At 43.6% G+C, this 15,113-nt stretch overlaps 2 protein-coding genes across 2 annotated transcripts; one reads left to right on the forward strand and one right to left on the reverse strand.

Annotated features, from left to right (window-relative positions):
* Positions 1-618: 618 nt before the first annotated feature.
* On the forward strand, positions 619-1,535 carry LOC134060035 (serum amyloid P-component-like). Its single transcript, XM_062516610.1, has 2 exons — positions 619-767; positions 943-1,535. The coding sequence occupies exons 1-2, from the start codon at positions 708-710 to the stop codon at positions 1,237-1,239; spliced, it is 357 nt and encodes a 118-aa protein (XP_062372594.1). The 5' UTR covers positions 619-707; the 3' UTR covers positions 1,240-1,535.
* A 1,028-nt stretch (positions 1,536-2,563) lies between these two features.
* Positions 2,564-14,307, reverse strand: ptgr1.1 (prostaglandin reductase 1, tandem duplicate 1). Its single transcript, XM_062516611.1, has 10 exons — positions 14,230-14,307; positions 10,830-11,008; positions 10,094-10,218; positions 9,958-10,003; positions 9,566-9,625; positions 8,338-8,505; positions 6,749-7,022; positions 5,869-5,974; positions 5,598-5,716; positions 2,564-3,988 (listed from the first exon to the last, which is right to left on the reverse strand). The coding sequence occupies exons 2-10, from the start codon at positions 10,844-10,846 to the stop codon at positions 3,878-3,880; spliced, it is 1,026 nt and encodes a 341-aa protein (XP_062372595.1). The 5' UTR covers positions 10,847-11,008; positions 14,230-14,307; the 3' UTR covers positions 2,564-3,877.
* Between the last annotated feature and the right edge of the window lie 806 nt (positions 14,308-15,113).

Genomic DNA, 15,113 nt, shown 5'->3' on the forward strand with positions numbered 1-15,113 from the left:
TGCACATGTAGGGCTAGCCTATTTGCTGCCTATTACGTTGACACATTTGATTGCTTAGATAGGAGATGATTAAGCCTCTTTGGCAGACGCAACATTCATAGGTTCAAGTTCAGGTGAAATTCTTGTGTCACAGTTGCAATAAGGAATAAACAGTAGCCTATAAGTGTGTGTGTCAGCACAGATCAGTCAGCCACACCATGGACACCAAGTCAGCCCACACAATGGTAAACAATTCAACCTCACAATTCAAAATGTTTGTGAGATGTTATCTAACGGCATATGTTACTTTAGTTTAATCATATTTCATTATTTTTGTGTATAATAGTTGTGCGTGTGTGAATGCAAAGTTGTTTTCTGTGTGTGTGCGTTTTCTGTCCACAGACTTGCGGGGCCGTATGTTCAGCATGATGCCCCAGAGTGTTGTCAGATTCAGTGTTCCAGGTAGCCCCCAGGACCGAGACATCTACGGGCTCACAGTCTGCCTCCGCACGATTGCAGAATCAGTGCCGTACAGTCGGTCCATATTCACCTTGACGATGAGCAACAGATTCATTTTCAGCATAACAGCATTGCCTTTCTCACAGTTCAAGCTGCAGGTGGGTGAAGACAGGAACAAATCAAAAACCTTCAGCCCAGTGGTGCCCGTGTTTTGGAATTATTTCTATCCCTGGACCAGCCTATGTGCGACCTGGGACTCTGCCACAGGCATGAGCCAGATATACAAGGATCGACTCATGAGCGTCAGGAAAGGCATGTCGAGGAGTCAGGTTAGACACACACACACACAGACCCTCTTTCTCACACATACTTTCTTTCTCTCTCACACACACTGGTGCAGTGGATGCAAATCATCACAATCATCATCTAGAAAAAAAAATGAGTGCACTCTGCATTGTTATTGACCATTTAGTAATGGTAATATCGTCTGTCTTGGCCTTGCAGAAATTCTCTGGCACACCTGTGGTAACCCTATCAGATTTTGAAGGTCAGGTGACTGACATTCATGTGTGGAACAAGACCCTCCCCCTCTCTGATCTACGCGCCTACTACCAGGGCCACAGCTATCCCTCAGGAAACCTGCTGAGCTGGTGGGACATCAGCTACACCTCCCAGGGCTATGCGGTCCTGCAGGATGCCTACCCGATAGGGGGGGCCACTGAGAAGGAACACACTGGGAAAGAGCAGCGGCGGAAACATGGGCAGCGGAGTAAGTGTCGTCCAGGAGGGTCCAGACAGTGAAGGAGGCCATGACTGCACTGTTGGAGGCCATTTTTAAGTACTTGATTAAATACATTGATAATTCTGATTCAACTACTGTGATGTCAAAATCAGCAGCTCCTCTTTATAGTGTATGCTGATATGCATTTGTAATCTGGATGAAACCATCATCTACTGACACTTTTTTAACATTTACAGGAAGCCTTTTTGATAAAACTGGTTTCATCATATAAATACTTTTATTTGGTTGGACCTATCAATGTTGACTTTTTTGTCTTTGTAGACCTTGCTTTGTGCAATGGTATCAATATCTGCACTAATTCATCCCAAAGGTGTTCTGTTGGTTGAGGTCAGGACTCTGCAGGCCAGTCAAGTTCATCCACACCAAACTGTCATCCACGTCTTTATGAACCTTGCTTTGTGCACTGGTGCACAGTCATGTTGGAACAGGAAGTGCCCATCCCCAAACTATTCCCAAGAAGTTGAGAGCATGGAATTGTCCAAAAATTCTTGGTTAATTCTGAATCATTCTGAGTTCCTTTCACTGGAACTAACGGACCAAGCCCAGCTCAGAGATGGCCCCTTCCTGTTCCAACATGACTGTGCACCAGTGCACAAAGCAAGGTTCATAAAGACATGGATGACAGTTTGGTGTGGATGAACTTGACTGGCCTGCATAGAGTCCTGACCTCAACCAACAGAACACCTTTGGGATGAATAAGTGCAGATACTGAGCCAGTCTTCTCATCCAACATCAGTGTGTGGCCTCACAAATGCGCTTCTGGAAGAATGGTTGAAAATTCCCATAAACACATTCCTAAACCTTGTGGAAAGCCTTCCCAGAACAGTTGAAGCTGTTATAGCTGCAAAGAGTGGACCAGCGTCATATTAAACCCTATGGATTAAGAATAGGATGTCACTTAAGTTTGTATGCAAGTCGAGGTCTACTTATTTCACTGTTAAAACAAGTTGGTTAAGTGTCTAAATAACGGCAGCTTGCAGCCTGCTAGCACTCCTGAGTTATTTGGGTACTTCCACATCCGCTTCAAGTTAAGAAGTGAGTTGGACATACAGAAACTTTATTTAGTCTTTCCTACTGGAGAAATATGTCTGCTTAAGAGCTCCATGCAGCTATCTTAGACCACCAGGAAGAACACTTTAACCAGTCATTTGCTTTACTGCCTCGGTTTTATTTCACACATTCATCAATATTATTGATAAATTGATGTCCACACACACACACACACACAAGTCCAATCACTCAATCACACACATGTGCACACGTGTCAGTGTAAAGCATGTGTTAAAGTCAAACCTCAAACAGTCACAAACCGAAAAAACACCATTTTACAAAAGCCAGAAAAATATTTTTATTTTTTTTTTAAAAACATGGAACCAAATACACTCCCTCTTATTCACTGATTGCTTAAACTCTTCCAGTACTTTAGGTCAATCAGAAAAACTCTAAAAATGTTGTCTAAAAACGTTACATTATTAATGCTACTTCAAGTGGGAGTTAAGACTTGTGAAATGTCTTGGACTTGTTTGAACTGAACTGGAAATTACTGAAGGACATACAGATAAACAACACTAGATGGCAGCACTAAGTTGTGAGCGACTGAAAATCTACCGTTAGTGGGTATGGATATGGAACCATAATACTGCCAAAACACTGTAAATAAAGAAGACTTGTTTTACTAACCTGGGGAGTGTACAACGAAGCAAGTGGTATGAGGTGATTGCTGCCTTATTGCTAATTATTTTGTTTGCACAGTTAAGGGATTTGAAATAAGACAAGTCGGCCATTAACATTTGCCTCTGCATAGTTGCAAAACATAAACGCACCTCAGGCTTTCGGCCCAAGATACCACTAATCTCTCTTTATACTATACACTCGTTTTAATATTTGTAAATATGGACACCATGCAAACACAAATCTCGCACAGCTCTAACACAGATGTAATGTGTTTCTCAAAACAGCTGTCAAAGACATACAGCGTCTTTCCAAATAGAAAAGACTTAACACTCATGAATCGTGCAATTTATGGGAGCATCACAATACTTCTGACACGAAGCATTACTGTATTTGCTTTCGCAAAGCACACTGTTTGAGAGCTGAATTCAGTATTTGCTTAGCATGATGTGGATATTTGCAAATGGTGGGCTATTTGTACATTACTTTGCCATCATAGTGCATTTGTAAGAACACATCGTCTTTGTGTACATTTTGACAGGGTAATACCTCCACGGCACGTGATTGGAAGTCCACACTGTCAAGGTTTCGCTCTGTCTCACATACAGAAACAGAACCACACATCCCAAACAATATGTTGATGTAGCAGATAATAATGATAGATCAGTAATTGTTCCTTCTAGGTCAGTAACCAGTTCCTTCTAATTGTACCATAGTCCACCCACACAGAGATAGCAGCTGGCCTTCACCTACAGGCCTTCTTTCCACTAATTGTGACTGGCTGGGACATAGCATGGGAGGGGCTTCTGCTTCAGCTGAGGGTGGTGGGAGGTTTCATTAGCCCAAATGGCCCAAAATAAGTTTGGCTGCACTAGGTTTCAAATCTTCTGATTGGTTGTGAACGCTGCCCGTCACCCAGGCAGGGCAAGGATAGGGTAGAGTGCTGGGTGACGGGGATGGGGTACCTCAGGCCTTGATGATGGCTTTGCCAAGGTTCTCTCCACGGAGCATGCCCATGAAGGCAGCCGGCATGTTCTCAAAGCCACTGGTCACGTGCTCCGGACACTTCAACTTCCCCTGAGAGGGTGAGAGAGCGAGAGAGGACAGAGGAAAGGTGGCATAATGAGGAAGATAAACATGAACAGATCAGGACATAAGGTAGGAGGACAGTAATCAGGAAAGGAAAAGGGACGAAACAGGATAAGAGAAGAGGTGAAGAAAAAGAGGAGATGCAGAGAGCCAGGGGAGAAGAGGTAAAGAGAGGAAAGAGGAGAGACGCGTGTTTATTACATGTACCTGGGCAGTGCTTCATAAAGACACTATACACACATATTAGTTCCCTTGTCCCCCTGGCTGTGTGAGCTGACCAGAAACATGTTCCTCATCTCATTTGTGAAAAGTTATTTACTCTATGATTCAGTCTGTAGCGCCACAAGGCTAAAGGAGTAGTCTGCGATTCTAATCCAGGACATTCTCTTTCTAATAAAGGAGTAGTCTGTGATTCTAATCCAGGACATTCTCTTTCTAATACACTGAATTGCTCCTCTAGTGGTCCGTTCTGTGTGTGTGCACACAAAACACCCCCAGAGATCCTCCTGGCTCTGTAAATAGGAAACAAAGTGGCCTGAAGCAAGTCACAAACAATTTCAGCTAAACATATTTTTTCAAGAACACACAAGGGGTAGGTACCATTTGAGTACTTGTTGAGTTAACATACCAATAAAAAAACATCTAGTGCCCCAAAAGAGAGAGTGAGTGAGAGAGAGACAGACAGCTGAGACAACTGTGCAAATTGTGCAAGAGGTTTTCCTGTTGCCTACCGAGACGTTCAACACCAACAAAGATACGCATCACACACACACACACACACTCACACAGACAGACAGACAGACAGACAGACAGACAGACAGACAGACAGACAGACAGACACAGTTACAATAGCAGACTTGCTCTCCCTTAACACACACTTAAAATCTGACCTCTGCCTCACTGTTCCTTAAAACTAAAACGAAGCCAGATCGTCACCAGCCAAGGCAGTGGCACCCTGATGGCAAATGAGCCGGAACTCCCCCACAAGCCTCTCAGTGCAGCCTCTGTGGTCAGACTCAGACGTGTCAGACGCTTACACAACAGTGCCATCAAAACATCCTGTGGAGACGCCAACTCTGACAGGCGGGTTGGTGAGCAGCCAACAGGCACTCTGCATACCATCAATCACCACTTACACAGTAAACACTTCAATCGTTAAAGACAGAATGGAACGCGCACTGCCATTCATTCCCAAAGAACTAATATTAAAAGTGAACAATAATGTTTACTATAAAATAGTAATCGCCACAGTTAGTCCTTATAGCTGGTATAGAGTTGGTGTTGTCTTAGGGTCGGGCTAGAGTGGCAGCCCATCTGAAATGGGACGTTGGCGTAGCATATGATGCAACAATAACCTCCACTACAATCCATGGAGCAGGCCACACCAGGCGTGAGAGCAGTGCGTATATGCCCCGAGGACAGTCCCCATGGCCACTGGACTACCACTGGACTACCACTGCCCACTAGCTCTAGTTTGGTGCAGCGCTGGCGCTCTGCTGCTGTTGGGCCTCCACTGTAGCCTGGACCTTGGTCTGGGCATTAGGGCCGCTGTGTCCAGATCCCTGCGCTCGGTGGAGTGGACAGACGGAACACTTGCCTCTTGTTTCCAGGCCAGCAGGCGGCGCAGCGACTCCTCGTTCTTGTGTTCCCAGCGGCCCACCATGAAGCCCTCCATACGGATCTGGTTCATGATCATCGTCAGGTGCGGGAATGGTCCTGTCACACACACACACACACACACACACACTTTAACACAGATCTTACTTCATAACTGGTGAACTGAGACATACAGGGAGAAGATGAGGGAGGCATATCACAACAGAGAGAGTAAATCAGAGAGAGAGTGCTTCAGTAGGCACTAAGCAGACCTGTCTGCGGAGAGCTGTCGTTGTAGGTAGAGATCGCTCCACACACAGCGATGCGACCCATCGGCTTCATCAGAGGAAGGGCCGCAATGGAGAACGCACCACCAACCTTCAAACACACACACACACACACACACACACACAAAATAACATAGGGGAAAAAATCTGCTCATCTTGTGTACACACACACCTGCCTCTTAAGCAATAACCTGAGGCTCTTAACTGAATTACATTGTCAGACTCTAATTGAAGCCAGTGAGGTCACTGTCACGGACCAGTAAAGGTATGGTATGGTAAGCATAGCGCACGCGCGCACACACACACACACACACACACACACACACACACACACACACACACACACACACACACACACACACACACACACACAGACACACACAGACACACACAGACACACACAGAGAGTAGGCGTGCTGCCATGTTTCTGGTTAAGCAAGAGAGCCTCAATTTACATTCCAAACCAAACCACTGACATCTGGTTTGTGGAGCTGACATGCACACAGGTTCACACTCACGCAATCCCAATCACTCACTCACATGTGCACGCACCCACACAGCCGTACACACATGCATGCTCACAGGTACGCAGTAGGTAAATACTTATAAATGTGCATACTCTCCCTCACACACACACACGGCACTATGAAGTCATGCACACATAGCCCTATGGAGTCGCACACGCGTGCACACACAAACACACACACACACACACACACACCCACACCTACACACACCCACACCTATCCACACACACACACACACCCGCACACACGCACACACACACACACACACACACACACACACCCTGACACACACCGAGACACACACCCACCCCTATGGAAACATGCACACACACACTTACATTCTCAAAGAAGCAGTCGTATCCCTCCGGCGACGCCTCCTTCAGGGCCTGCTCCAGCGAGGGGACGGTCTTGTAGTTGAAGGCCCGGTCAAAGCCCAGCTCCTGCAGGTAGGCCACCTTGGCGTCACTCCCGGCCGAGCCAACCACACGGCAGCCCTTCAGCTTGGCAATCTGGCCCGCCACCGTTCCCACGGCACCTGCCGCTGCATTGACCAATAGCGTCTCACCAGCCTTGAGCTCACACACCTCCTCCAGACCATATAAGGCAGTGAGCCTGGTGAGTGACATGTGCATGCGTCATCATGACCATCCTCACATGTCCTCTTTTGAACACTTCTGAGACACACACACTTGAATTTCCCCTTGAGGATCAATAAATCTATCTATCTATCTATCAAACATTCACTACATGCTCATTCATATTTCATAAACATACAAATAACAACTCACCCAAACAAAGACATACAGTTCGAAAAAATCCTCAACAACGACCTACTAACCTAGTTACTAACTAACTAACTGACTAACTAATCCTACATAACTTAAAAATGGATGCACCACCCAGCGCTGACCGTTGACTTCACATCTGCTTATGCACAACTCCATTCATCATAGTCTTGTTAATACCAAAGCGCTCCATAGACAGTCACAATAAACAGCCCCATCACTGGCAGGTGCTAATGGTGGCTTGCCTGGGTCAGACGCACTGATTGATGAGCCACATCAAAGCCAGGAAGGCGCAGTGCTTTCTCTACGCCTGACAGGAAGCTAAACACAGACCTCTTATCTCAGACTCCAGTCCATGCAATCTTTCATCACAGACAGTTCATTTAACTCTGCAGCAACATCTGCAGGCCATATGTGAACGCTCGATTCCTCTCCGTCATACACAAACTCACACACACACACACACACACACACACACACACACACACACACACACATCTGTGGTTCACAAAATTGATCTAAACGATTGTGAAAGTCCGGACCTGCTTTGTCTCATAACGTGCAAATCGTTTCCACTGCACGGCCCAGGGTGTGTGTCATCCACCGAGTCACTTATGCGCTGACCATATTCAATTACAAAAGCAAGCACAGGAACAAACATCTTTGCTCCCTTGGTAAAGAGGGGACACTCAGTAATGAATAGTGCTAGTTAACGAGACCATCATCAGTCACAAACTATCCAAGCAACTGCCTTTTTAATGAGGACAAATGTACTCATGATTGTTATAACTGGGCAACCTTGAACATGCACCAAAACAGGAAGGTTTGCAGAAAGTCTGCCACACTTATAATCACTATAATCAACGTGAGAACAGACACAGATGCGTTTTCACAGCACTGCTCTGCGCATGCTCCGATTCAGTTCAGTTCCAAGTGTTGGTGGGTGAAGGCATGTCCTGACTGATGTTTGGCTGGATGGTTCCAGCCTGCTATTTACTGACCCTACTCCCATCTCTCTCTTCTGCTCACTCTTTTGTTTTCTGCTGTTCTATCTGAATTAGACAAAAGCCCCCCCCCCCCACACACACACACACACACACACACACACACACATATTCTGGTTTGTTCTATGCCAGTCTTACCCAGGCATGCCGATGGCACCCAGCGCCAGAGAGAGTGGCACATCAGCCGGCCAATCGGAGAGCAGGAGTTTGGCGCCAGAGCCGTCGGACACGGTGTGGGTCCTCCAGCCCGATCGACTGACCACGAGGGAGCCCACTGAGAATGAGGGATTCTTGCTCTGCACCACCCTGTAGAAAAAGCAGAGAGATGACCGCATTACTAGACACACATGTTTATAACACAATCAAATCACAGGGCAAGGGAGAGTGAACAGTAGTAGTGAACAGTAATAGTTGAAAGACGCAGAAGATTTCTACCACAAAAAGAGGGTGGTGCTGAGTACATGATCTGGTCTTACAGCCAGTTCTGTCCTAAACAACGTATGTTACTTACACAAGAGTCCCAACCAAACTGTTTCATCAACATTCTTCCATCCAATCATTCGATACTCAAACGAGCTTAAGAGAGACCTGTGACATAGCATATAGCATCTGAGCTCTAGACTCGAGAACTAATGCATTTCTGAAAAAGACAAGTTTTCATTGGCTCAACTGCATGATTCTGATCATGATGACCTGAACTAAAGCGGTTTAGATGAGTTTAGAAAGTAAAATACAGACAAGACCATCAAGGCTGAGCTGGTACTGTTCATTGGGCTGTACAAAGTGCTTAATGAACTTTGTACCGCAAAATACCAGCAGAGATGTTTTGACACTGTAACTCATGAACATATGTTGATCATTTGTTTGTCAGTTTGCCACAATTTACAGAAACTTGTTCTTTCCAATCTTACAATGGCAATATTAGATGAAATATGGTGTTGACATCTTCTCTAACAAAGAGGATGTAGGATCTGACTCAAAAGCTTCAGTTCATTAAAGGAGAACCATAAACAATAGCATATGACATCGTTTTTAAGTTCCACCCACCCAGTGAGTTTGCCAAGAAACTGCAGGTGTGTGGGAGGTTCTGAGAACTGTTTTTTTCCTATTCTTCTCACACACATAAACAACTGCAACATCTCAGTTACCGCACATTACCCACACTGCACTGGGGCGTGACTGACCGGCAGGACCACTCTGATCTCACTGCCAAACAAACTCAATTCTGAGACATCGGGGCTGGTAATGACACACAGATGCTTGTTTGAATCCAGACCCATCAATATGCATACTGAAAACAAGAAAACACTTGACTGGATTTGTGTGTGTGTGTGTTTGTGTGTGTGTGTGTGTAAGTATTTCCTACTTGGCCACTTGAGTTCCAATCATCACGTCTCCCTCCTTCATCCGCACGCGACTGAAAGGTCTGGAGACAGAGACAAAGAGACAGACAGAGAGAGTTTATACCATCTCTTTCTATCCTTTTTTTCCTTCCAGTCGATACTTAGACATTCACATCTTGCATCTCTCATTTCAAAGTAGATTGCTTGTTGTTAGGCACATAATAGCCATAAAAACACAATTTCTTTGTATCATAAAAGAACCCAATGGAAAAGTGGGTCCCCACCTTATAGCACTATCCTTACAGCACTACTAGTGAAACAGTCAATATAACATGAGTAACTTATATGCAATGTCTCCTCCCGCATCAACTGCAAAAGCACACAATGGTTGATGCAAAACTACTGACAACCTTACCTCATGTAAGGATCCACACTGAGAAAAACAGCTTCCAAGAGAATCTCTGCCAAGCAAAACACAGTTACACACAGACCTATCGGTGATATGAGGCAAGTTTATTGGGAGTCTATTCTTTAATGAAGTGACTACTCACCTCCATCTCTGGGTTCAGGCAGCTGCTCCACTTTCAGCTCGAAGTCGCTGTCTTTGGGGAAGCCATCGAAGTGCTTGCGGAGGATCCATACTTTGGCTTGAACCATGGTTCTCTGCTTGGTCACACTGTCAAGAGAGGAACATGAGGATTGTGGAGACCGCTATCTTGACTGTCAGTACACTTGCAGTGCATGCAGCCGAAAACCACTTCCTATTTTAGAGTTAGCTATGATAACAAGATTGCAGAGATCACATTTTGCCATTTGTATTCAAAAATCCTCTCCTCCATTAGTCTATCTCTGAATTTGTACCCGTCCTGACCACAAACTGTAGGCTACGCTTGATCCTGATGATTCACGTATCAAATTCACGTAGGCTACCAACTTTGACGCTATCCGCTGGACAAATCAATCCCTGCACAGCCACACTCTCATGGAAGCAAGCAACAAATGTAGGTATGCTATAACGTTATTATTACCAAACTCTTGATCTAGATATTGTTAGAAAACGTAGTAGCAGTAGGATAATAATATATAATAATATAAAGGATATAACATTACAGCAAGGACTCAGGTGCTAACGATTTGGCGCCGCCACAATACTTTGTCTAATAGCCTTGGAGTCCAGCTCAAGTAACTGCACATTAATTAAAATGTCTAATCCATTTCACACCCAAGACCTCTTGGATAAGTAGCAAACGTAGCCATAAGTATCATAACATCGAAGAGAAGCAGTACCTTGCGTCGTTTTCCATGAAATGATTTCACGGCACTGTCAGACAACACTTCAGAACGCCAGCATGCACGGTGCACCAACCAACAGCGAAAGTTAGCATACCGCCCGGTCACTCCCTGCCGAGTCGCTGATTGGCTGAAAACTCCAGGGTTCACTGTGCCTCTGATCTCTGATTGGCTTCCTACGAACAAGAGAAGAAAATCAACAGTCAAACATAACATCATCTGTTATTCTGTTTACTTACCACAGCTGCACCATCGTTCCTCCTTGCAAAAGCGGATGGTTTGTCTCATTTTGTATACCCCTCCATTCCGCTATTTATCACTGACAAAACTATAAAAGAGATAAACAAAATCTTTTTGGATTTCATTTGGAAAAATAAACCACATAAGCTAAAAAAAGAAGTATTATCTAGTTCTAAAGCCCAGGGTGGGTTAGATTTCCTGGATTTCTCTGATACAGTTAATTCATTTAAGGTAGGATGGATAAGAAGATGTCTCATACAAGCAAATTCTATATGGTTTTTTATCCCTAACTATATATTTAGCCAGGTTGGGGGTCTATCTTTTATTCTAAAATGCAATTATTCACCTTCAAAATTACCGGTTTCTTTATCTAAGTTTCATCAGCAGTGCCTTCTTTCTTGGAGACTATGTTTTGTTCAAAATTTTTCTCCTCACAAAATGCTACTTTGGAATAATGAGCAAATAACTATCAGGAACAAATCTCTGTTTTTCCCCAGATGGGTTGATAATGGCATACAAAATGTTATATCGCTGTTTGATAGTTCTGGCAACATCTTATCATACGAGCAATTTCTATCAATCCACTGCTTCCCAGTCCCTTTTAGGGAGTTCAACTCATTGATTAGGGCTATCCCTACAGGGCTGACTCAACTTATTAGAAACCATTTATCCCATCAGGGTACTCAGAATGTATTGCAATATAGCCTTTGCTTGGATGGGATCGATCTGGTTGATAAGAAGTGTAACAATAAACATATACGCCGAATTTTTCAAGCAAAAAAAATAATCACTCCCAGGGGGAAATTTTATTGGAGCCCTTTTGTTCAGGAAGTTGTGTGGAAAAAAGCTTGGCTTTTGCCGAACAAATACTGTGTTACGAATAAAGTTAAAGAGGTACATTTTAAAATTCTGCACAAAATATATCCTGTGAATGTGGCTGTCTCCAAATATGCAGATGTACAAAGTGAGTGTTCCTTTTGTGGTGAGGTAGAGGAAACTTTAGTTCATCTTTTTTTTGAATGTAAAGAAACTGAACTGTTTCTTATTGATCTTAATAAGTACCTTTTTGATTGTTTAGATACATCTTACTCCCTTAGTGTGAAAGATTTTTTTTTCTATTATGAAAATCATGAACAGAAATCCCTGGAATATGTAGTTAATTTCTTTATTTTGCAAGCAAAGTTTTTCATTCACAAATAAAAAATGGCAAAAATCTCAACCTTCTTTCACTTTATTTTCTCTAGAAATGGATACACTTGTGAATACCTTACAGGTAGTCAGAAACAATTCGAAAAATGATAGACTGTTGTGTCTTCTTGGTACAGTACTTAACAGATAATCTGCTTTCCCTTTACATAGGCTAATTTATATAATCTGCTTTCTCTTTACATAATTTATCTGATTTATTTGTGTGTGTTGTTATTTTTGTTTGTTTTGTCGAAATTATTATTGTTGTTATTATTATTTATATTACTGTATTATTATTATTACTGTCTGAAATGTTTGTAGTGTCTAATGCATGTATTGTGTTGAATTCTTTAATAAAGCATTTAAAAAAAAAAAAAAAAAACAGCTGCACCATCGTCAGTGCAGTGACACTTATTATTTGAACACGACAAAAGTTTTTTTGACCAAAAGCAAAGATGCTGTCTTCAGTTTTGAAAAAGTAGACTACGCAAGATGTACCGCAAAGCGGCACACAATATGACCGCCGTCACCTTTTGTTAAATGAGTGTGCTGTGTGTTTGTTTTGTGTGTGTGTGTGTGTGTGTGTGTGTGTGTGTGTGTGCGCGCCTGCTTGCCTGCATGTGTGTATAGGTGTGTGTGCGTCAGTCTGTGCATGAGTGTGTTTATGTGTGTGTGTGTGTGTGTGTGTGTGTGTGCTTGTGTGAGTAGGCCTACTTGGCATGCATTCAAAGGGATTCATATGATCCTACACTTCAAATTTCATGCAGTGTTACATGTGACATGTTAGCCAAGATTACAACGCCTCTATTTTGCTTCTTTATTTTTAACTAGGTGATGCTATATCTCAAATGAGTTGATATGAGATGGGTTGGCATGGCCCCTTGAAAAAAGTTGGTAATAGGTCCTGCGGTTCTTGAGATATTCACAGACAACTGTGTCTGTTCTACCCTCCATTTGGGGGGCCCAGTGTGGTGGGTAGGTGACGGACCAAAAGGAAAATCAATGGTTCCCTGTTATCCTTCTCAGAGAGAAATAGTGAAGATCACTAGACGTTATTTTGGTTTCATTGATGGTTTTTGATGGATAAGTCCTTGTCAGTCCTTCACACGGTCAGCCGAACCTGCTGCTGTTTCTTGCCTGAAACCTCCTCCTGGGGACGGAGCACTCCAGCCACAGGCCTCCCGCTCGGCCTCCTCCTCCCTGTCTCCAGCCTCTGGCCTCAATGCACTCACCTTTTCTCCTTTGTCTTTCAGTCCTTCTGAAGCTAAACATAATGAGTAGGCTGGGTGAACCCTGCCTGAACTTCCGGGGAATTTAATATGGTGAAAACCAGACTACATAATGGGGGCACATTTCATTAAAATTCAATGCTGAACCATTTTAATATTTCAAATGTGAGCTTACTATTGACATAGTCCACTTATTGCTCCGAGTTGAACTTTTTGTTGAGATCTTGTTGATCTGAAGGGCAGACACCACATTTTCTTGTATCTGTCCTTCAGACCAACAAGATTCTCTTTCAACTTTTAAAACTATTTAGTGTTGTTTTTAATTGCATTCTTGTATTTTGTAAGTCACTCTGGACTAGAAGTGTCTGCTAAATTCCATAAAAATAAACATAAAGCTAAATACACAAAAACCCACACAGTAAGCAATGATTTAAGACTAAGAACATCTGATCATTTGTTGTTAAGAATAGTGAAAATGCACTTTTAGTGATTGACTTGCAAGCTAGCCAAGAAGGCCAAACCTGCTGTGAGACTAGCTGATTAAAGAGTTGTTCGAGAGGCCTATATAAGCACTTTCAGTCATCATTCTCTCAACATTTTAGCCACATCTAAGATTGAAATCCAGTCCTCCAATCTAACTGCTGATGGTATGTACTGCTAGCAACAATTCATCCATCGGTCTACCGTCTGTAAAGCATTTATGACACTCATCTGGATAGATAGTAGATAGGAGGGCTCACCTCTCTAATCAGCCACAAGGGGGAGCTCGCAGACAGTGTAGCCGCCAGAGTGTCGCAGTGATGCAGTAGATCTCCGCGGCTTCTCAGCACAGCACCGCGCTGCAGCGACAGCAAGTTTGTGCAGACGGTGATACTTAACGGCACACACACGCACGCACGCACGCACGCAAGCACGCACGCACGCACACACGCACGCACGCACACACACACACACACACACACACACACACACACACACACACACACACACACACACACACGCGACGTTGAACGTTTAGTTTGAAGTGACTCAACATAGGCTATAGGTTTACATTGATAAGACCAGGGATGTAGGCTTAATGGAAAGGGGGCAGTTTGTCATATTCTTGTTGTGTGTTGTGTTAAAGGCATTAACAACAGAGATTGTAAATAGTATGTCACAGGTTCAATCACACGTTTTCATTTCACTGTATAGGGTTTATTTAGAGTATGAAGGCAACAATCTGTTGAAAGGTTGCTTGTGGCCTGTGGCATAGCCTACTCCAGCAAGCCTCTGGGTCACTATAACGCAGCTGTTTCATTAGGCTACTTAAGCTAACAAGTTCAAAAAAGTTACTCTTCCAATCATCCTCTCCAGCAGCATGTCCGACTATCAAATCTTACAGTAATCTGTGACAGTACGTCACTTTAGACTAGGATTATTCAAATTCACCAAGGGACTGAGACTCACGCTTATAGCCTAGGCTTGGGCTATATGATCTCTTTCTCTCTCTCTCTAACGCTCTCTCTCTAACACTCTCAGTCATAGGTTGGTCTGTTGCTCTGTTGAGGCGCTCTTGATGTTGCTTCTCATCTTCATGTGTGCTTTTGGCCTTAAAGTCTTACAGCTGTGTGTATTAATGGTC

Source organism: Sardina pilchardus, chromosome 16 (assembly GCF_963854185.1).
Source record: "Sardina pilchardus chromosome 16, fSarPil1.1, whole genome shotgun sequence".
Lineage (NCBI taxonomy): Eukaryota > Metazoa > Chordata > Actinopteri > Clupeiformes > Clupeidae > Sardina > Sardina pilchardus.